Raw genomic sequence first — 23,796 nt, 5'->3', positions numbered from 1 at the left:
TATTGTACTATTGCCACTACTAAGCACCTTTCCCTCATGCCAAAGAAACTTCTTACCTCTACCCACTCACCAAGCAAAAAAGCTTTCAATACATGACTGTTGCAAGAACATGATTACAAAAGTCATCACCATCATCTACAATCATTTCTTCACCTGTTCATGTGGTGTACACCTGTGGGTTGTTGGCAATACACTTGATTGAAGTGTGGGAGATTCCAGGTTCACAATGAGCCCTGTCATCTTTGTTCTCTTAAGTGAATATGCCATGCAATCCCAAAACCTGTGTGAACACTATTGCCTCTCATAACATTATCTTGTTTATAAATCTTTTACCTTTTTAAGTGCACAAAATACTAACACAAAACCCAAGAACACATATACAACAGTCAGAACAGAAATACATATATAAAATAAAAATTCAAAGATCTTGAAAAGTGTACCAACATGCTTTTATACCGCGACCTAATGTGCAAGCAGTAGACCACCCCACCACAGGTAAGAAATGAGAAATTTTGAGGGCTATTGAACACTGAATTTTTGCAGCTGAACAGTATAAAGTTATTTAGCAGTGTTCAATAGCCTTCAAACTCACTTCTGCCTGTGGGTTACAGTGGTCCAGTAGAAAAAGACCATAAAACAAAAACAGTGCAATAAAGGTTGGACCAAGATTTTTTCAGTATTTAAGACCCTTTTAAAGTTTGCATCATTTTATGCATTTTGAAAAACATAAAAAGGTCTAAAGATGCCATACACTATTAACTAGGCAGCATATAAAGAACATCTACATAAAAACATGTTTTCGCCTATAAATATACTACTACTAAAACCACAGGTGTATATTTAAAAACAAGATTAAAAACCTGCTGCTTCAGGGACAACAGCCTCCCAGTCCAACCAGTTCAGTATGAATTTTGCTACTGCTCAAATGGTATACACAATATGTTGGGTATTTTTTTATTCAGTTCTTTTTAGTTGGCAAAACTAACACCTCAACAGCTGAGTAAGATATAGCATTCATTTTATGGATGTGAACATGGATTTTTACAGGGATTTTTAAAAGGAGATCTAAGAGTTGGCATTTATTTACCAAGTGCTCAAAAATGAGCATTTGAATATTCTAGTGGGAAACACAAAACAGTTTCCATCATAATAATTAGATCCGCTTACTATACATGAAATGACACCCTCCTTATGCACAAAAGTTGGTCAGTTTTTCCATTTATGCTTGCATGTTTCAGCTTTCACCCATTCCCTAGCATGGACGTTTCATTGATGGCTGAGGGTAACACTTCAAAAATGAACTAGCTAAACAAACTTCCCAGCAGCACTTGACAGAGCTACACCTATTCTTCCCCATTTCCAAAGCAGTACAGAATTAATTACCAGTTCTATGGATCTATTGTAAGTATAATAGACTAAAGAGCTATCACAGACACATTTATTGTAAAAGCACAATCCCAAGAGTGTCTAGTAGAGGGCCAAAACGATTAACACAAATGCTTTGTCAGATCAAAGATAAAACCTGCACCGCCCAATTGAGGAATGAATTAGAACAGTGGGTTATCTTTCAAATTAACCAGGGCAGTTAGTGAGGAAAATTTCATGAAAGTGTAATTCTTAGCCTTTGTGAATCCACACAGCAGGCATTCTGCCAGCTGACAAGATGATGAAATTTTCATGCTTAAAAAAGCCCTCTTCATTTCCCAATTTAGATTAGCTAGCGTTTCTCTCTCTTTTCATCTATTTGCTCTTCTGAAGCAGAATTAAAAAAAAAAAAAAAAAAAAAGAAGCACAAAACAGGATCAATCTCTCATAGAATAATGCATTTCTGAAAAGAAATAAAATCTTTGCATATCATTTTTTAGATATATTTACAGTTAGGAGTAAGATTATCAAAATTGATATTGTTAATACCATTAAGAAATCCATAAATACTGGAGCAATGGCAGATATGTTTTGGAAGACAGATATAAAACATTTCAATGTTTAATGGAAAAAAATGATTGTGGAAACAGAAAATTTTATGTAAAGATGAGTAATTTACAAAAACAATGGGATTGTAGGAGGCTTACAAAATTCTATTTATGCACTTATATTTGCAGCTTTTTAAAGCAAAAGTAGTATATCACCATCGTATTTATTTATTTATCAGTTTCATGTGCCAAAAAGGGCAAATAGATTTTCCACTTTTAGATTCTATGGCACTCCCTCCTGCCCCTAAATTTACACAGCCACATATAAAAGCATTTCAATAGACTAAAGGAAACAACATGCAATGATCTTAAACACTTTAAAAAAATCTGATTCTAAGCTCACTGAAAAAAAGTAAGCTTATTCATTTCAGTGAGCTGTGGATCAGGCCGAAAGGCTCTTGATAGGGCTGTCTTCATAAAAGGTAGCTCATTACTTTAAAGGTTAAAAAATTAATTATCACATTTTATGTTTTTGTATTTTTTTTAATATATCACTGTTGTTTGTGTGGTGGTCAAATGGCACTAATACAAAAAATTAATGGAGTGACAAAGTTAGACAACGTATTTGTCTATTTTAAGTTCATATTTCTGCACCTTTCAGATGCAACCACTACAATAGGAGACTGTTAAATAAGCGTCTCAAAGTTTCATCAAATGTTTTGTTCAGACAGTTCTTTGCCATACTACTTCTGGGTGTGTCTTTATAGTTGATAGGATTATATATATTAGTGCAAACACCCATTTGATGAATTTAAACTCCAGCTGTTATACAGTCACTACAAGTACTTGATGAAAGGAATAAACTAAAACTCACAGCATCTGATTTTCTAAGAGCTAACAGGACAAAAAGTTTACTTGCCCAATTCCGTGGAAAGCTCTTTTTTAAAATGAAAATTATTGTGCAATTTGGAAATTACTTTTTACAATAAAATAATCTCACATTTCCAGAGTCTGAACGTATTCCACAGTCAAAAAGTCATTTTAAACCTTATTAGCACAGCTAACTCAGTTAAAAGTAAAAATATAAGCAGGTTTATAAAGCTTTTACTTACAAGGACAAATAAATTCCTTCTGAAGGACACTTCATTATCCTATAGACCATGTAGTAAGATACTTAATAGATTTTTAACACAATGTAAGCAAATTGCAATGTTCGATATTCAAACATTTCACAGTTCAGTTCACAGCTTTGTCTTTAAAAAAAAAAAAAAAAAAAAAGAGAGAACAGAGTAAAATATTACCCCACTTTTTGTTCGTATCAGGAATAAGAATTTTTCCTGCCCTTAAATGTATCTTCCTTCATCAAGTTTACTACTGCACATCTTATGCACATTTTCTAGCACTTTATATGCCAGAAATTACTTAGCATGTGGCATTGTGTGTTATCGTAATGTACATACATTAAATCTAAAAAAAGCTAATCAGAAGCAACTTTTATACAAAAGCAGCCTGTGTAAACATGTTACTTTGACATATTATTTAATAACACACTGTATAATTTAATATAATATGTATAATAATATCAATTCAATGATCATTTTGCAGCCAGTTAGACTTTGTAATAAAGTAACGTGAGATCTCGCATTTTGGTAACTTTGCCTGTCCAAGTTGTCTACTTTTAACTTCAACAGAAAGGAACAATCTATCCCTGCCTTGTGAAATACTGTCTGAATTTGAATACTCTAAGATAAAGTTTTGTGCTCCTTTTGATGCAAAGACCTTCAAAGGAAGTATTTATACATTCAGAAATTATTACATTTCTAGAAAAGAGCTTAGAAAACACTTACTTACAATTGCAATAAAAACTAATATAGAAGACAGGTAACATAAAATGCACACTTAGTATTAAACTATAATGATAATTCTTAGCATTATAGCTGCTGCCTGCAAAAGTATTAAGAAAACACACCATGAATTAGGTAACCCATTCATTTACAGGCCAAATTTTCAAAAACAGTTTATGGGTTTGAGTATATCAAAGGTTATGTGCACCCAAAGGTTGGTGCCTTCAAAATTGATGTCTGTCCTGAAACTGTGAAAACAGGCAATGTCAGACAACCAAAAAAAGGCAGACAGGCAATAGGATGAGAAGATCTATGAAAATTTGACCAAAATGGCTAGCTGCCAATTCACAAAATATGATGCTTCCAGCATATTAGAGGTGCAAAACATCTTGATATAATTTAAAAATCATGGTGTGTTTTTCCCTGACCAGTCACCACTTTGGACAGTGTGAAGATAGGAATTTCAAATATTACACATTTTTTTTCCACAATGCCATACAAAGCCAACCACTACCATTGCCACTTTGGATTTCTTGCACTGCCCCGCAAAAAGGAGAATTATATCAAATTAATTAACTACCATCTTTCTCAGCTTCCCACCACCCGCCCCCCCCCCCCCCGTCATGAAGAAGAAAGATTCATAGTATTTCCCTTCCTATTGTCCTTCAAAGAGTTTTTGCAGAGCTACATTCAGTTTTCCTTTTCACAATGTAACACACTACACATCAATTTGGGTTGGAGAAGGAGAATCATATTTCAATTACATGAGAAATTGATATCTGCATATTTGACAGGCTTCATAGATTTTCTCAAAAGCATTAAGACAATCAACTCTCTGCACTTTTTCATCTAAAAATCTGGAAAACCGGGAGCCACTACATCTGTAATAATGCTGACACACACAGTTACAAAAATCTAAATACATCTGACTACCTTGATTTGAGACTGAAATAAAAAATAAACATTCTAAATTAGTATTTGAAATAATTAATTGTTTTACTTTCATAAAGTTGGATTTTGACATTGCATGCTATTACCTTCGATTAAAAAAAAAAAAAAAAGTAACACAACAGTCACTAAAAAGTCAGCGCCACTAAGAAAATTCCTTTCATATGGCAGAATATTTTCCAAATACTTACATTATAGTATTTTCTGAGGTAGCGTCTAATATCCAACAGTAGTTTGTTGTTCATTTGAACCACATAATTGAAAGGAGACTCTTCACATTCGGTCTTACTGCACCTTTGCAAGCTGGGTTCAATAAATCGCCCCTGAAAACAGAAGTGTAAAAGCAGCATGCATCATTATAACAGATGATGGTAGCAGAAGTTACCACAGGAGTTTAGACATAATACATATTTTTTAAAAACAGTAGTCTTAAAGGGCCTTTTAATATCTAGGCCTTCTTTCTTCCCATCACAGTTGACCACACCCATATAAAGACTCCTCTGACCTACAGTTTTCCCATCTTCTTCTTAATGAAAGGTCTTTTACAGAACATGCTTCTTTACCTGCTACAAAGTTAATCATTCAAAAAATGACGTTGAGTAAAAAAAATTAATCTATGGACAAATCACGCTCCCCTGTTTCCCCCCAGACAACACAGGTTGTTTGTTCTATGAGGCACATCAAAGTTCTGCCCAAGTCCACTGATCAGAACATTGAAATCAACCTTATAGATACCAATTACGAAATTACCAACAGGGCTGTAGAGACAAACCTTGTTAAACAAGAATGACATGATCATCTTTCATTTTCTCCAAGTGCAAAGAATAGCTCTTACAGTTTTACACCATCTCATTCGCCTTACTTTCAAAACCTTCTCAACACCTGACTTTAAAATTTCAGAGCCTGGAAGTGACGCATGGACAGCTGAAATTAAGTTGGTAGAATTCTCATTAAAATACTAACAAACTGGTAGGTTGGCCAGTTATACAACTTTTAGAAAACTTTCTTTCAAGGTAAGACTTAGCTTTTGTGAGCCATCTTGGCTAAACGCCCACCCACAACACTAAATAATTCCAGGTGGGAGAGAGGAGCTTTTTTTGGTTTGGTTTAGGGGTTTCTTTTGTTGCTTGGTGGCTTTTTGTTGTTGTTGTTGTTGTTGGGTATTTGTTTGTTTGGTTTTTTTTAAGGACTTTGACATCCACTTCTCTCCCGTTAGCCCATCTGCAAGTTGTCAAGCCTACATGCAATCTTACTTACAGCTGTAATGAACAAAAGTCAAGGATTCACAAAGTATCACTCGATTTGTGTGTCTTTTCCTCTTACTTGCTTCCAAAGACTGCTTTATTTTGATTCAAAAAAATGCAAAACATCTGCTGTTTGTCCAAATTAACTTAAAATAATTACTTTTAATTTAGATAAAAGATTTATTTGCTTGCAGTTTCAAGGTTTTCACTACTCTGAAGCTCGCTAATTTGCCAATGACTAATACATACATAACATTACTGGAGAGTTAAACACTTGGCCCTATTTCAAGTTGTGATCCAAGGTCAGAAATACATTTTTTGGCAGAACTTCTCAACAAGAATGTACCCGTAGGACTTTTTATGTTCAATACACAGAGACAGAAGGAAAGATAACACAGAAAAACCTTACTGTCAAGAAGGGAGGTGGGATGTAGCAAGATAAACACAAGTTTCAAAACCACTTTGTTCCAATTAATATGATTTAGGATAAGCAATTGCCATTGCTATATGAAAGTTTCATTAAGTAGAGAACTAGAAGTTACTAAGGTGTTAAGATAAGGATTCCTTAAAAAGTTACAGCAACAATCATTCATGACTGTGGGCAAACAGATTAATGAAGTCAGATAATCTCACATGTTCTGCTAGACGACACAGCTGACAAGCAAAAATGGGAAAAATATTTCAGCACTATCCTATCAGCAAATTTCTGTTCCAAAGCTATAAATAGCAGGACTCAAACAATATGGTATCTTCTCCTACATCATATGAATCCTATCTGAAAAGCTGTTCTCTCTGCAAGTATTTTTCTCCCTCATCGGTGAACAGAAATGAAACAGAAAAAAAACTAACCGAACCATCAAAGACATTGTCATAAATATTTTCTGTTCCGCATTTGAGGCAGCAAAACTTGAATCTTTCACAATCCCTATATTTCTCCTCATCAGTGAGCTGAGCTGGGCCACCAACCAAGGCATCATTCTCCTCATCTTTATGGTAATGGTGATGGACTCTGAATTGGGAGGGATCCAGTCCTATTAATAAGAAACAAAAATTTCAAAAGACTAAGAGGTCAACCATGCAAGTAGGCTCATTTTTCATATGCTTGGTGAAGCAGATTCAAAAGAAAGTTACAAAATGTAAATTCAGAAGCTGAAAATCTCTCTTTAGCAAAACTTCCTCTATAAAACATAAATACACTTTACAATTTTTAACCATAAATAAAGGTTCATGAAACATGAAGAAATCTTATCTTCTTAAGCAAGATTGCTTTATAAATAAAACAAGCACACCGCATTATCACGGGAGTATTCAACAGAACATTTTGTTTCTGAGGAAACCACTCCTAACGGATGACTTTATTGTTATTTTCTTCTTAAGTTACATTGAAAATATTTCAATAAAAATGTGCATCGTTATTAAGAAACAGTCTTTAAATCAAAATGGCACCATTAAAACTGAAAACAGAGAATAAAAACCCCATTAAAGAAACGCGGGTGCACTGCTATTACCAACTCCTTCAAGTCCGTATACAACTGCCAACTCTGATTTCAATGCAGTGGTCGATTTCATTTTGGCTCAGTGGTTAACAGCATGTAGGTTTCAATCTAATGCAGTGGTTAAAATTCAGCAGCAGCATTTAAAACGGCAGCGCTGGAGACAAAATGCTTTATTTTTGATTGCCAGAACTCAAGATTTTAAACAAATAAATACACAAAAGAGATCCTAAAAATACTGATTCAATCACAAATAAGTAAATAAGCAAGCAAGCACGAAGTTCACTGCCCTAGGAGTAAGACTGCCAAAGTAAACTTAATAAAAATCCATGGGTTTTGTCATCCTTTGTCATGTGCAACCTTTTAAAAGTCCATGTACCCCATTTACAGGTTTTTTTGTGAACTCTAGCAAATAGCACATGCTAGAAAAAAAAATTAATCAAATGAGCACGTACAAGAAAACATTCAGGAAACTATAGCTTACTTTATGATTAAGAAGAAAAGATCAAAGAGAAGCACTTTAAAAAATATTTTTAACTGAGGCTAATTAAGCCAAGTAACAGATTACTACGTACTAACCCATATCTTCTGTAAATTTCAATAATAAATGTAATAATTGTTATAGAAAGAGCAAGAAATATTACAAATAGAGAGTGAAGCTAGATTTTACAGTTCTTCTTAAGCTTACTATACAGTACCAGAAGACTTAAAGACAATGTTTGGGAACAATATTCAGTTAAACTAGACAAATATTATTGCACATATAAAAGAGTTGTGTTATACAGGCAGATATAGATTGTCTTTACATAAAAGGTTTTATATGTGTGTCTTTACTATCGCTATTCTGAATTTCTATTTTGCAATCATAAAACAAATTCAAGGACAAGGAAAAATTCCATTGCCGAGTAAGCTTATTTGGTTCTTAATAGAATAGGGGTTTCACTAAAATGTAATCAATCTTCCCAATTTTAATTTTATCAAAAGAAACAAATGTCAATGCATATGGGTAACAATTCATCTCCAAGAGGTTCTTAAACTTTTAATACAGTTCTCTACTATTCATTAAAAGGAAGAACTGACAAAGCAAAAAACATTGCTAAGAGCTTTTTTTTACACTCTAGCACATATGGTACCCCCCAAAAAAGACTGTGGGATTTTGTTAGGAAGGACTGCCCTCCCCCCCCCTTTTTTTAAAGGGTTGATAATATATTTGCTGGTTTAGAAAACAAAGAATATGTTCTGCAACACACAGGTAGTAGATAAAAAGTTTAGAAAGGGGACTTGAGTTTAGTATTAAGATTTTGCAAAAAACCAACTAAGTATGCAATAGGTTGGATGTAAGATAGTAACGGTGAATACAAACAAAAATTCTCAGTTTACTCTGAGTTCAGAAGTGGAATGAAGAAATATCATTGCAACTTTCTGATACAGATGCCATTAAAGTTCAGCTAGACATCTATCTTTGGTTGTTTCCCAAAGGGAAACATAGAGCAAAACTAGTTCACTAAATAAAAGACAAAAGGAGATAAATTCTGGTCTTCAGACAACTCCAGTTTTCCAATATTCAGTCAAAACCAGTGACACCAAATAAGCACCTGGACATTTAGTAATAATTTAACAGAAAAAAAAAAAAGTTATTCATTGAAAGAATTTAAATCGCACCTATTTCTGAACTTTCTTAGCTGTTTTGGCTGGAGAAAACAATAGGAAAAAATACTGTGATGATTCAAGTGCACATCTAACTTTTTCCAGTGAAATCAAAGGGACTACAAATCAGGCTTTTAGAAGAACATGCCTACCTGAATTATCTTGTGGAACTGGGACCTACTTTATCTATTATCTCACTTCAAGAATAGTTAGTTGGTTCAGTTAATCCATTTCAGCACACTGACCGGTATCCTCTCGGACCAGGTCACTACACGGTAAACAAAACAGGGACTATCCTATGGGGGGGGGGGGGGGGGGGGGGGGGGGGGGGGGGGCAGAAAAATAAAAATCTGGTTTTGATAATTTTTAAATGAATAGGATGAGACTAATCAGTGAACTTCTTTGAATTCTTTTTTTTTTTCCCCCCCATGACATCAAGAAAAATCAAAGGTACTTTGATTTACTCTGACATGAAAATCTTCAGGGCCATCATTAAATTACCTACACCACAGGTAAGCTTTCCAACCTCACCAAAACTGCAAGGTTGCATACGCAACAAAGAACTGTAGCATTAAAACTACGCTGATGAACCTAGCGTGACAAAAATAAACAATAAAAAGTAAGTTTCAGGACTTGTTCCTGAATTATTTAATAGAATTATTAAAACAGTTACTAACTAGCAAGCAAAAGAGGTCACTCAAGAAGCTGAGGACAGGTCGAACAGCTTTTACTAATGGCAGTATTTTAGAAAAAGAACGTTTCTGCAGGCGGTCTCCACAGGCCTTCCCACACCCCCTCCCTCCCCGGGGAGCAGGTAGGGAGGCAGCGGCGTCCCGCAGCCTCAGCCGCCGGGGAGACGTCTGGCAGGGCGCTGGCCGGCGTCCCCGCCGACCGCTGAACAAAGCCCGGGAGCATTTTGCATTTCAACCCGCAGGTTAGTGGGGAAGCGACGGAAAAGTTTCCCCGCCTGTCCCTCTCTGCCCGTTAGACATTTTGTGAGAGGCAGGGAAACGGCATCCGGTGCTGCCACCTCGAGGCTAAGCCCGCGCATTTCAGTCAGGGCGAGGCGCCGGGGCCGGGGCCGGGGCCGGGGCCGGCCGCCCTCCGAATCTCGCCCTGGGCGGCCAAGGCCTCTGCCCTTCGGAAACGCACGCTTTTTTATTTTTCTCGGAGGGATCCTCCTGCGCTGCAAAGCTAGCCTGCCTGCTGCACCGGGTCCTTACAAGGGCCTCCCGCACAGTCGGAAAACGCTTCGGCCAGCCTCAGTTTCTGAGTGGGTCTAGAGCATCCCAAGCAAACCCAGCTAGACCACAAACAGCAAAATTCATGGGCTTTGGGGTTTATTGCTCTGTTGTCACGAAGCTTCGTCATTATTTGAATCTTAATTGCCATCATTCTCCCCTCGCTTCACTCCCTAATGTAAGAAAACCAACAAAAAAGACAGAACCTGATGTAATTCCTGAGTGCCACAAGGAGAAGACAACTGTCCTAGTTCCTGTTGGAAGGGTCACTCTGAGCAGCTGCTAAATACTGTATTAAAGGCACCTACTAAATGACTCTCTAGGAAGAAGAAAATAAAAAAAAGACACTATCTTTAAGGTGGTGGTGGGTTTCCTTACAAGGAGCAGCTTACACGCAGACACTGCGTGGAAGGAGGGACCAGCACTGGGAAGTACTCTTAATGACAAGCCTCATCAGGACTCAGTTAATGACTCCTTAAAATCAGATAGCCTTCCTAAGAAATGCCCAAATGCCAAGCAATCTGCAGAGCACCAACATGCACATCCACCTGTAAGGCAGTAGCACACATCTCTTTCAGAAGACCATGACACAGTCTAGGACAGCAGTCAGCAACTCCCAGAATTTAGAGAAAATGATGTTATGAAGAAACAGCTACAAAAATCCCATGGTTAAATGACTCTGCTTCCATAATGTTTAGATACTTTTGACAACACAGAAATAGAATGTGATTTTTTTTTTTTGAGACAAGAAGGAGCAGTATTTATGTATCAACAAAAACCCCTTACTTTAAATACATTAAGAGAATTGTTCTGCCAATACAGTTCTTTTCATTTAAAAGCTATCTTCAGGATGAAGTATATAAGGTCTGCAAGCATTTAAGACGACCAGATTTATTGAATGATATTACTGATCAGACTTCACACTTTACTTAGTTTCAGAAACCCTGACAATCCTCATCTTGCCACTCCTTTTCCTTGAGAACTTCAAGAACAAGACAGTGAATGCAAGAGTATGCCCATGAGGTTCTCATTTTTAGGAACAATGAATTTCCATCTCTCAAAGGCTAGGCAGACCTCCTACAATGTCCGAAAACAAAAGGCAATTTTCAGCTTGATTCCATAGCGAATAAATACGATATTTAAGGAGTTCTCTGCAATTTTTAGGTGTGGTTATTTGCTTTTGTTCTTCAGCATCTAAAATAGCTTAAAATAACTTGCTCTGAGCACTAACAGAACAAAGAACTTTTCTTCATTTTGATATGAGCAAAGCTTCCCTACGTAGAACTCAATTTTATCTACTCGGACTAACGCAGTGACATCAATGAAACATTCACCTTATAAAGGGATTCTGTTAAATATGAAAACAAGATCTTTCTTCTACAACCATTCTCCCTATACAGACACATACCCTGCATAACACAATAAATCAGATCAGGCGGGGGAAGACACACACAACGGGAATGCAACCAAGTTTTGGTCCACAGATACATATGTCCACTTCGATACCCTCCAGAACACCAGCTTTCTTCTTCAGAACAGAAAAATTCGCTCTTTTGCAAAAAGATAGGAAAAATGACAGGAATTTGGATATGTAACATGATGAAAATACTCAGCAAAAAAGCCCAATTTAGCAACACAGAACAGTAAACAGTTTTCATGTTTGCTTGTTGTAGCAAGCTGGGCTCAAGTATCTTATACACTTCTATAACTTGTAAAATATTTTCAACTTCTTTGAAACAAAACCACTTCCCTCCAGTACCGTTAAAAAAAAAAAGCTGTGAGATAACTTCAGCTTGCAACGATTTATGTACGACTAAGTGCTGTATATAAAGACCTAAGTAGAGCAGAACTTTTGAAAAATACATGACTTCTTTACCCTAAAGCTCAATTCAAGCATTCCCAGGAAAAAAGCTGGAGAAGGAGGTAACATTTTTATAGCACAGCAAGGTCAAACTGAACGCATTTCAGATTTAAGATTGTAATAGATACATACAGGTTTCCAGACTGACAATTGTGAACTATTAATAAACTCTCAGCTGCAGGATGCTATTATAGACCATAAAAGAAATTTTCATCTCGAACGTACTATAGCACAAAAAGCAGCATAGGCATTTGCAAACAGTAGATACTATCAAGTGGCACACAGTTCTTAAGATCTGGGCACTTAATTTAGGTGCCTGAAAGGAGCCAGTCTTTTTGAAAATTCGACCTGTTGTGAATAAGGAACAACTCTGAATTTGACCCTAACCCCACAAGACTAACAATCTTTGCCAAATAAAATAAACTAGCTTCAGAAATCTTTCCTGTCTTTCACCTAAATGAAGCACAAGTTTACCGCCTATTTTAAACGGCTTCAATCTAACCAAGAGTGCTTGACCTTTTCAGTCAGGCATACCACATAATCCACTCTGACATCAAGGGAAAGTTGTATACCAAGGCCCTGCCACATAAACAGAATGATTTGTATGGTCAGCCTGCATGTGTGAAGCTGGGCTGACACCTCCTCAAAGCACCAGAGCTGCTGAGGACACACTGCAACATCGAATACCCCCAAGAAATACCCTTGCAGCCTCCCAGAAAAAGCAAAATTCCTGGGTTTTTTTTGGTTTTGTGTTTTTTGGTTTTTTTTTTTTACAGATAACTTGGAAATGGAGATGGAATAAGATGCACATTATACAGACTGTCTTGGAAGATGAAAATCTTTCATGGCTATCACCCTTCTTGAGAAGCAACAAGACAGGAACTTACTTGCACACATTTTAAGTGCAAACTGCAAGCTTATCATGAGCAGAACCCACCATTAGTAAGGAAGCTAAAGAGATGCAGCGTCCCAGGTGAACAGTCCTGAAGGCAACATGCTGCTGGTTGGTTTTAAGTGACCAAATCCTGGATCTTGGCCATTACCTAAATACAAAATGCTGAGGACTAACTCTTCCTTTGAGCATTCCAAAATTCTGAACAAAATAATTTCTCCAAGTCTGAACTTCCTCCAGACAGGGGTATAGCATCAAACAGGAGATTATTAAACTGACACAGTGCAACTCTCTAAAAAAGTTTTCTTGTGGGAGAGGACAGTCTTGTCAACAACTCGGCAGCCAGCAAGATTAACAACTTTTTCCATGTCCTTGAGTAACAGTTTTAAAAATAATGAACTAGATGTAGGATACAAATCACAAAAATTCTGTTTATCAAGGAAATCAATCATGTCTGTTGGTGAACCACTTTTAGGGAGGAAACAACACTACAAGGATTACACGCACAGCATTGTATTTTCATGGAAAGAGACCTGACACAACTGTTAACAATTTTTCAACACCTACACTTCTTTCTAGGTAAGAAGCCTAGGAAATGGAGCAGACAGAGGCAATCAGAGTTGGGCAGAAAAATCTCCAATTCCTTTGACATCCTCTTAAGAGGAAAAACAACCCTAACAAGAGCAATTCCCTGTTGCTCCTTTGATGAAAAACTGGTGATTCTGTGGGTCACCAGCATTAGTCATATTTTTTTATAGCTTGCTTTTTTTTTTTTGTCCACTTCATTTCTCCATATAGAGCAGGCAAAACTGTTACTAAGGTTTTATGTTTCTATTATCCACTAGGTCAGTTCTAGCAAACAAAAGTCTTCACTTACACCCTACCAAATATTTGTATCCTTTCATTGTAACTATGACTGCTTTCTCCCTGGGAAGATGCTAGAGATGCTAGGGCTTCTCTCTGGAAAAATGCTAGTTTTGGATGCATGCTCCAGAACTACTTCAGTAACTTAAGAAAATTTCAAAGACATGCAATAGTACTGTCATTTATGAACAGTAAATTTTTGCAACTCTGAAGTAGTATTCTAAGATTAAGTTCATGTTAACGATCACCTTCTGAAAAATGGTATTCTGCAAAAGTCATAGAAATACACTTACAATCCAAGCTGCTTTCTATAGACTATGTAACACAAGCCATTGTTCATTGTAAAAAAGACTGATTTTGGGAAGCATTTCTGTTAAGAAACATACATTAAAACTTCTCACTTTGTCTCCTGTAATTCTTTAAATAAACTGAATTTAGAATACTTACCTAACCACGTTGCAATAAGAACAGAATCAATTCCCTCTATGGGCTCACATATTCTAGCAACTACTGGATGTATTTGCTGTGACAGGTAGTAGTGTGTATCAACAGTAAGATTGTCTTGCTTTTGCAACTGTTCTGGAGCATATGCTCGCTGGCTGGCACTGAGATCAGATCCATCCTGAGACAGGAGACACATACAAAACAAAGTGTGAAAAAAGTAAAATCCACATTCAGTCTATGCAAAGGATTATGCTTCAAACATTACGCATTATTTTTTCACAAAATTGTTACACAATCACTCTTTTTTGGTTGATTTATTATGCATCCAATACAAATCCAGCAGTAGTAAAAAAAAAAAATTGCATTGCTGATGCTGGCATCAACTAGCAAGTTCAAGAATGTAAATCCAGCTTGTATTATTGCAGCCTACACGTGCAAATCAGTAAGAGTAGACAGAGTAAACAGTCCCATCTGTCAATTCTGAAATGCACAATGAAAACACATTGTAACCATCAGCCCAGTTAAAAATACGCAGAGGGCATGCATTTTGGATTCACTTTGTACTAAACTAGCATTATCATTTTGCACAACAAGCAAATTCTAAGTCGTGGATATCAAAACTGTATCTGTTTTGCTAGGAAATTTAGATTCCTCAATTCTATAAAGAAACAAATAGAATGCATGGTCAGAGAATGGACCATCATTCATTGGCATGCAAATAAATGGCAGAGGCAATAGTATCAATTTGAAAGAGCAAATTCTGAAATATTCGGAAAAACTGAAAGAAACACATGGTGACATCTCAAGCCAACAGAGAAACACCACTCAGAGGTTAGAGTATACATTACATTCTTCTCCAACTTGAAAGAGGAAGATAAGAAGAAAATAATTCCATTTAGGAAGGCAATAATTAAATTGAAAACAGTATTCATGGAGGAATTAAGTATCAACTCTAAGATGATGTTACTCTTCTGGAAAACGTAACTCATTCAGTCTGTAGAATCATACTTCCAGTCCACAACTACACTAGGAAATTTTATTTTTTCATGTGTGTCAAAAAATCTTAGAGCAGAACTTAAAAGCAGTATTTTAGCAAGCATTCAGTATTAGAAGTAAACCTTAATGGGGATGGGGGGGGAGTACCACAGCTTATTTTTTGCTAAGTACAGTCTCTTTTTTGCCTTTTTTTTTTTTACAGCAAAATAAAACTAATGTATGAACACAACACCTTCATTTTTCAGTTAAGACAAGCTACTGACTTCAGTAGGGTCAGCAACCATGGACTGAAAACCCATCACTAATAAAGACAGACTGCAAGCCATTGGTCCCTCCCACTCCTTTCAGACAACTTAGTATTCAGAACAAAATTAATTTAGGACTATTCAGCTCATCCAGCTGCTTTGCAAAAATAATTACAATGCAATTCCTTCAGCTCCCTTCTTTCAACAAGTACATTCTTCTCTTGTATTGTGCCATTGCTCAGCCGTACCCATGGCCCAGCTCTCATAAGTCTTGGCAGCTTTGTCACGCCAGGCTAAGAATTCTCAGTTAAATAAAATACAGTATCTTTCAGTTTGTAACGATGAAGGAGCTGAAATAGTGGTCCACTGTAGAAGTCACGTTGCCAAGTCCATCAGTTTGGCACAAGAGATCCCTTGGTCCATCTAATCCAACCGACACCTTTTTTTTTTAACAGCAAATCCAAAGTGGACTATATATTTGTGAGATAATGACAAACATTTATAGGATAAACATCTGAAAATAGAAAGTTCCTCAAATTCCCCAGTCTATCTAACAGAGGTAGTGCCAGATCCAATGACTATGAACTGAAAAGACACAGGTTGAGACTGGAAATAACAATGACACTATTTAACCACCGCCACCAATTAATTAGCTAGCTTTCCAAGAATGACAGGCTCTTCACCACCAGAATTTTCTTCTCCTTAAAACGAAGACTGGATATTTTCCTTAAAAATAAGTTCTAGTTCCAAACAGAAATTAATTCAGGGAAATTTCATCAGCCACTATATGAAAATAGTCAGATGAGCTGAGTTGATCACAATAGTTCTTTCTGGCTCTACAACACTGAATTTAGTGCAGTAAACTGACTATTTTAAACTATAACATAATCTCACTACAAAGAAACATCAAAACATTTTTTCCAGGAGTTCGATTGGTTTTCTTTGCCATCTCTCAAAACAATACCTAGTATTTAGCTATATATAAAGACATTTTTACCTGACAAATGATGTATGACACCGTGTCTCCTGCCTTCACCCTCCGGCCTCCTTGAGAGTTTATCCACATGGCAACATGCACATGTGGCAAGCTTTTTCTGTCAGGATAATCCTGTGGATCTTTTGTCAATGCCTGAGAGATCAAAGGAGGAAACAGAAACATAACTATGAGAAAAGGATTTTACTTCCGTGATGGACAACTCAGAACTTTCAAAGACAAGATTACATAGTAGCTATCCTCATCCATCTACTATTCACAAGTACATTTGCAAGACAAAAAAGAAAGATGAAAAAATTGTAATAAAGGTACGTTCCAGACATTAAGGTCTAGGTACCAGTCCTTCATACTTTAAAAATTTTATTATTAATAAAATGAGAGGATGCTTCTACAATTGCTGTCTGAAAAATGCATTACATTAAAAGCACAACAGTTCAAAACAGTTACAGATATAATGCAATTGTTTTAAAATTAAACTACATTGAAGATGAAAACATTACGCAAAATACAAAAATACAGCCAGAGATTACCCTCTGACCCCTGCACCAGGTCAGGTCATAAAGTAAAATTTGAATATCAAGTGGTTAAGTGTATTTAACACTCTGTAGCAAGAGGATACAACTGGATTTAAATATTTCCACGTATCTCATACTACTGAGATTCCACAATGTGTTTTTCCTTTACATAAAATAAAATGCTACGTTTAAATATTTACCGTCATCCCAATTCTTAGAAACAACTTATACATTTGAGTTAATAGTGAAACACATTATTTATTTTTTCCCAAAGTAGTAAAACAGAGGAACATTCAGCATTTAAAGTGAAAATTATTCCATGTATATCTTTTACTGGGATACTAAGTACTGTTTGATTATTTGCGTCAGAACACCTTGTTTGGTTTTTTGGGGGGTTTTTTTGTTTTTTTTTTTAGTCAACCATAAAAATCACTGATTTCTCCAAGACTCAAATGACAACCTGAACACACTTCTTAACTGATTGATTAACACAGTCTTACAGAGCAGACAGATGTCTGGCTGGCAAAAGAAAGAGACTTTGGATAGAGCAAATTTGGAAAATCTCTTCTATTAGAAGCATGAGAGGAGCACGTAATATCCAACTCATTAGTAAAACAGCCCCCTAGCAGGGGCAGGGCGGGGGGAGCTTTTGAAGTTAAAACTACAGGTTTCATTGAGGATTCATAAAAATAAACCAAAACCACAACGCTGTTTGCTAAAACTCCTATAGATAAAGCAGAGTATTTTACTTCTTGCTGCAGGAAAGTCTTGAATGAGATCTCAAAATGACTATTAGCCTTCTTCTATGGAGCTTTGAAGAGAAATAAACTAACAACAGTATGCTTTTATATGGGTTTTCTAGAAAACAGAATGCTTGATTTTTTCCATTGCATTCTTCAGTTTATGTATTTTAAACCTAAAATATAAAATAACAGCTTAGGAGAAAACGTCTCCTGAAAGCATGAACTATCACATCATTCTCAAAGTGCAGAATCAGCGGGGAAGACAGCAGGATGGGACAAGACACAAAAGTTGTTATTCTGAGGAAGCAAGACAGGCCTCTAGCCCCACAAGGTATTTTTTCTCATATTGTAGGATCTTTGCAGTATGTTCCATGCTATTCAGTATCTAATAGAACTCTTGATATTTCACAGCATTAAAAGGATTAAAAAGATTTTTATCAGCAGTCAATATATTCAGGAACAGTAAAGTTTTTCCAAGACAGAAAAGAGCTGAGACGTCATTTACCTTGTTTATTTCAAACTGATTTACTGGGATCTTGCCATTGATCACATTTTCTCCAATTTCTATGAGCTGCCTTTGAATATTTTCCACGATTATGTCTCGGGGCTGATCAGAAAGAATCTGACCAATTATATAGCTGTAAAAACAGTCCAGAATTGAAGAAAAGCTTAAGACAGGCAAAGCAAAACCATTACAATAAACACAATCCTCTCTTCCCCTGTGTTACCTCTAGAAATTAAAGAGCCTAAGGATGAAGCCTCATGCAAAATTTATAGAAAATTGCCAGGATATTTCATGTTGCGTTTTATTTATTTACTTATTGTACTAGAAGCAAATTATTTTAAATAGTTCTAATGTTAAACAGTGATTTGGAATTGTTGAGTGCAACTGGTTTCTATTTTCTGCTCCCATTTCATTTTGCCATTTATTATTCCATAGCAGGTATCTTAAGATGGGGGAGAAGAGAACATATCAAGTAAGCAAAGTCTTGCCTATTTCTGTAAAATGTGGTTGGAAGATCTGCCAGCTGCAGAAGAGTTAGTCACTAAAGAACACTCTCAAACATTTGTATAGCTTTAATTACTAATACATTCCTAACTTGGAAAAATTTGCTTCTATTATGATGCATCTTTTCTTAGAAAATGCAAGTCTTAAGAACAGTAAGCAAGTGTGTGGTGTATTTTTACAGATGTAGAAAAGTATTCATTTTTTGATACATTTGGGCCCCAATTTATTTAAGTTAAGTTTTCAAGAGGCAGTACGCAATACAAGTTGAGTCAGCCTCCAGATGACCACCTCTCCACCCACTCCAATTTTCTTTCTACAGTGCTAAATGTATTATCTCCATTGAATGCAAGTACGAAAGTGCCCTGTGCAATGACAACTAATAAATCATCGATCCAGCATCCATCATAATGAAGCATCAGAAGAGTCTCATTTGAAAAATGGAAGAGAAACAGTCTTGGGGGAAGGGATCACTTCCTCAGGCTGCACCCAGTGCACTTCCAGCTTTATTAGAGGATGCTGAAAGAGCTGACCACCAGCCTCTTTAACCATCTTTGAAAAAAAGTCTGACCTAAAACCTATGACTCCAAACATTGATAGTACCTACCATTTCCACAAGCTTTCAGCTGTGGTTTATTAAACTGCACATACAACATTGCAACAACTCCAATGCATAGCTTCCACAGAAGATACAAAAACAGACAGTAAAATTAGAGACATTGGGACTGGCACAGGTATAATCTGTTACCAATGCCAAAATGTAACATTTACTATCTCCTAAAAAAATCAGCTAAGATGCTGTAACAGTGATGTTAGTTACCAGTCTGCACTGTTCAGGAAACAGCCACGTGATATCAAATGTTTATGAAGCATGTACTGTTTAATATCTTAAAGCAAAGAGGACAATGGGAAAAAGAAACTCACTTTCCAGTCTCTTTTGCAAGATCACACCAGTCTCTCCGGACTATATCCAATCCTTTCAGTTCTTGTTTAGTTACATATTTCCCATCTCCTGTTGGTTCCACAATCAGAGCAGCATATTTCTTCTTCTTTAACAGTAGCAAGGACTTAAAGACTCCATCGATATCAATTTCCAACAGTTTATAGAGCTTGTTCACTTCACTTTTGATCTGTGAAAGCACCAACATTAAAACCAAATGCAACACCTTAGTAACTATGGACAAATTTAACTTCCATCTAGAATTGTATCATTCTTAAGTTTTAAAACAAGTAACACTACACACTGTGTGTTTGCATTCACATTTTAAAGACTCGTTAGATATCATTAAGCATGAAATTAAGTACACAGTAGTAACTATGAACTACTATTAAAATTAAGGTTCACCCATTGGCTTCTTCAGGATTTACAGCTTGGTATACCTAACTCCCTAATAAAATTAAACTGGGCAGAGAAGCATGGGACTGAATGTGACCTTGCAGATAACTTGACTCCAACCCGTTTTACTAGGGCGGCTACTCCATCTAGCCTCTCACATAAATTAAGCGAACAAGGGATTTCAGAGTAGGGATCCACTTACTAGGAAAAGATAAGAGACCGTCATTTATAACATGGAAATTGCTTTATAAAAAAGGTGTCTTGCAAAGGCACTTTTTTTTTCTCCCCCCTCCAACCAGGGAGGGGAGGAAGAGCTATGACTGCAGACCAGAGCTCTGTGTCTGTTCAGGAAAAACACGCACAAATGGGCAAGTGTTTATTTATACCCTTCCCCACAATATGCCTACTTTTTCTATAGCCTGATTTCTTTTGAGAGGAAAAGGTGCCATTTTTCTACACACGGGCTATGTCTTATCCACATACAAAAGCTTGAAATTGCACTTGATGTGTTGTCTTAATATAGTACAAAATATCAAGTGGCTCCACATCTCTTACCTTTGTAAAAGTGCAACAGCTCAAAACAGCATGTACCTTTAAGAACTTCAGTTTCAGTACACATTCGCCCACCTACTGGCTCAACTAAAAGTTTCCCCACTCGCATTTTTCTTTCTTCATATATTTTTACTTTACTTTCTTCAACAGAATACCTGCATATCACTCCTCAGACATCCTGTTCTGTCTTCACATGTTCTACTCTTCATTTTCTTTCAACTTTCATTCCCTCTTGACCACTCCTACTCCTCTGTTATTTCCAGTTCTTTCGTCAGAGACCACCAACTATGAACTATCCTTTTCTCATGCCTCACTGAAGTTTTATATAAATTAAAGTTCTTTTGCCACCTAACATATACCCTCACTAAGACAGGAACAGTACTTCCAGCATAAAATCTCATTGGTTTTCTACCTAGCTTTGGACCCACATTACCAGTTTTAACCAAAACTTTCCTTACAAATTTTCCATGTATATGTATTATGTATATGTATACATATATATATGTATACATATACATGTGTATTTAATTTTTCTCACTTAGATCTCCCTTTTTCCTATTGCAGTAGCTATCATCACTTTTAATAATCTGGGGCTATCCTTAGTAGTGTTTTATATCCCTTGTATATTTATAAGTTATGAAGGACATCATGAAGCAAAACTGTTTTGTCAAAAGGTTCGTATTTTACTCATTAAAGCAAAACAGTCAAACAATTCCTCTGAACATTTTTCTGCTATTTTTTTTTTCAAAGTCTTTTAAATTATTTTTTCTACATCATACTAAGGAAGTGCTTAAAAACCAGCAACAGTGCAGTATTGAATGTACTGGCAAATCTGATTCACAAGGATGCACAGAAAATGAGAAATGTATGAAATTCTGCTGAGTAATGACTAAAAGGGGCATGCATATAAATAATGGGGGTTAAGGCAGGGGTGAACACAAGCAGAAACCTGTGAGACAAGGCATTAGATGGGAAAATTCAGAAAGAAGATGAGAGAATTTTCTCCAATAGAAAAACAAAATGTCTCGGGAGGAATGCTTCACTGCTGAAGGCAACCTATAAATTGACACTCTGCATCAGAACAGAGGTACATACGCTAACTGCTCTCACAGTATCTGTTTGCATTAAACCTGTGTGCCTTCCATACAGTCTACATCAAAACAAAAGTATAATGAATGCAATGTAAATACCCCTCATCTCTGAAAATGATATTTGGGGAAAGAAATTAATATGCAATAGAACAGTGACATTTCTTAAGAGTGTTCCTCATCAACAGATACAATTCTCTATCCTGATAATTTTTCATATGTTACACCCCCCCCCATTCTCTCAGTAAACCTGAATCAAAATCAGAAGTATTTAACCTATGATGATGATCCTGTCAGACTTTATAAAAATTATTATCATTTAACTGCTCCTCTGTAACATTTACCCAGCAAATGGGAGTACAGGGATAAAAACCAAACCAGAATGAAACCACACATACGCACGGCTAGAGTGAGATTAAACTTTCTTATAGACTACTATATATACATTTGAAACTAAATATAGTCTTGTAGGTGGCAAACAAAAAAGAGATTGCTTTCTTCCATGCCATCAGCCCTCCTGCTACTTGGTTATGACATCAAGATATTATTCCTTTTTCCATGTTCCTGAGATGCACCTACTTCTGAAAGTACCAACCTAGCATGAAAGCAGAAGCATTCTAAAAAAACCCCAGAATCACTCTTGCCTTAAAATTACATTACTTTTATTTAATACTATAATGAAAAAACCCTCAAAGTTTTCTTTGTTTTTTTTAGAGCTTCCATAGCTTTCATTTTTATCACAATTTCTTCCAAAACCAACTTCTCTTACATCTTTTCTTTAAAATGTTCTGAAACATTTCTCGCTTATCTTCCACAATTTCGGAGAGCTGCAAAATTTCCACATCATCAATTGCCAACTGCTAATCAAACACATCTCTTCCATATCTAGTATACCTTGGAAATTAATATTTGAATTTGCCACTGGAAATCTGATGGCAGATAGAGTGTAACACACACTACATAACTAAACAAAACTAAACTGATAGACATCTCTCATGTCAAAACAAAAAATCATTAACATCAAAATTGTGTTCACATTGTAATTTTAACTAATGTGGAGGAATTGTACCTTACATTTTGACTTACCAAGTATTCAGATAGCATCCTGGTAACTTAGGATTGGTAAAAAAAGCTCATTATACAATGAAACATTTCATTTAATTTAATCACTTTAGAAAACGCACAGAGTAGCTACGTCTGAAGACAGGGCACTGAACTTTTACTACTCCATAGCTTCCATACATCAAATTCTTCCTTGTGGCCTATTCTCTGTTTATGCCATAGAGTCCTCTCTTAATACCATCTGCTCCACTCACTGTTACAACAGAGACATGCAGGAAAGCTCTAAAAAGAAGAAATTCCTTACCTTGTTCCCGAGCTTGAAGACCTCATCCAAATTGGTGCTATTAGTATTTATCATAATGGAATCTGTGTCTCCATAAATCACTTCAAGGTTCATCTAAATGAAACAAATTGCTTTGAAAAACAAAACAGAACCACTCCGTCTTTTTAAAGTCCCACCTCATTTTCAAGATTCAAAAATACCATTATCTGTATATTATCCCTTAAATACTAAAGAGCAGAAAAACGTAAAGTAAGTTTTTACTGAGAAGTCTGTACATTTCATTAAGACGTACATGAATTTAAAGAGAATGATGAAACTTAAATCACTGATATGTTTAAAAAAAAAACCATCACTGTTCAGTTGTGTACCTAATATAAGTGGTTAGAATTTTACTAAATGAACGCTAGAAAACTAAGTCAGTGAACAAGTCTCATCTTGAGAAACAGCAGGAACTCTAATCAGAAATAATTTTGGACTGCTAGGACACAAGAAGATCACTTCAACTCAAAGACTGCCGGACAAATTCAGACTATTCAGATGAGGCATTTAGCCAATGTGCTTGAAAGATAATACCACAGTCAGGTA

The 23,796-nt window shown here is 36.1% G+C and overlaps 1 protein-coding gene across 1 annotated transcript in view; it reads right to left on the bottom strand.

Annotated features, from left to right (window-relative positions):
- The window catches only part of POLA1 (DNA polymerase alpha 1, catalytic subunit), a 200,313-nt gene that overhangs the window by 104,322 nt on the left and 72,195 nt on the right, over positions 1-23,796 (bottom strand). The window contains exons 28-34 of the mRNA XM_075033499.1: positions 23,233-23,325; positions 19,815-20,020; positions 18,390-18,522; positions 16,630-16,761; positions 14,395-14,569; positions 6,799-6,980; positions 4,897-5,028 (exon numbers count right to left, since the gene is read on the bottom strand). Coding sequence (XP_074889600.1) covers positions 4,897-5,028; positions 6,799-6,980; positions 14,395-14,569; positions 16,630-16,761; positions 18,390-18,522; positions 19,815-20,020; positions 23,233-23,325 — 1,053 coding nt within the window. The remainder of the gene's footprint in view (positions 1-4,896; positions 5,029-6,798; positions 6,981-14,394; positions 14,570-16,629; positions 16,762-18,389; positions 18,523-19,814; positions 20,021-23,232; positions 23,326-23,796) is intronic.

This window comes from Buteo buteo, chromosome 8 (assembly GCF_964188355.1).
Source record: "Buteo buteo chromosome 8, bButBut1.hap1.1, whole genome shotgun sequence".
NCBI classification, from domain to species: Eukaryota; Metazoa; Chordata; class Aves; order Accipitriformes; family Accipitridae; genus Buteo; species Buteo buteo.
Note: the sequence above shows the minus strand (reverse complement) of the source record. Positions and strands in the feature narration are given on the sequence as shown.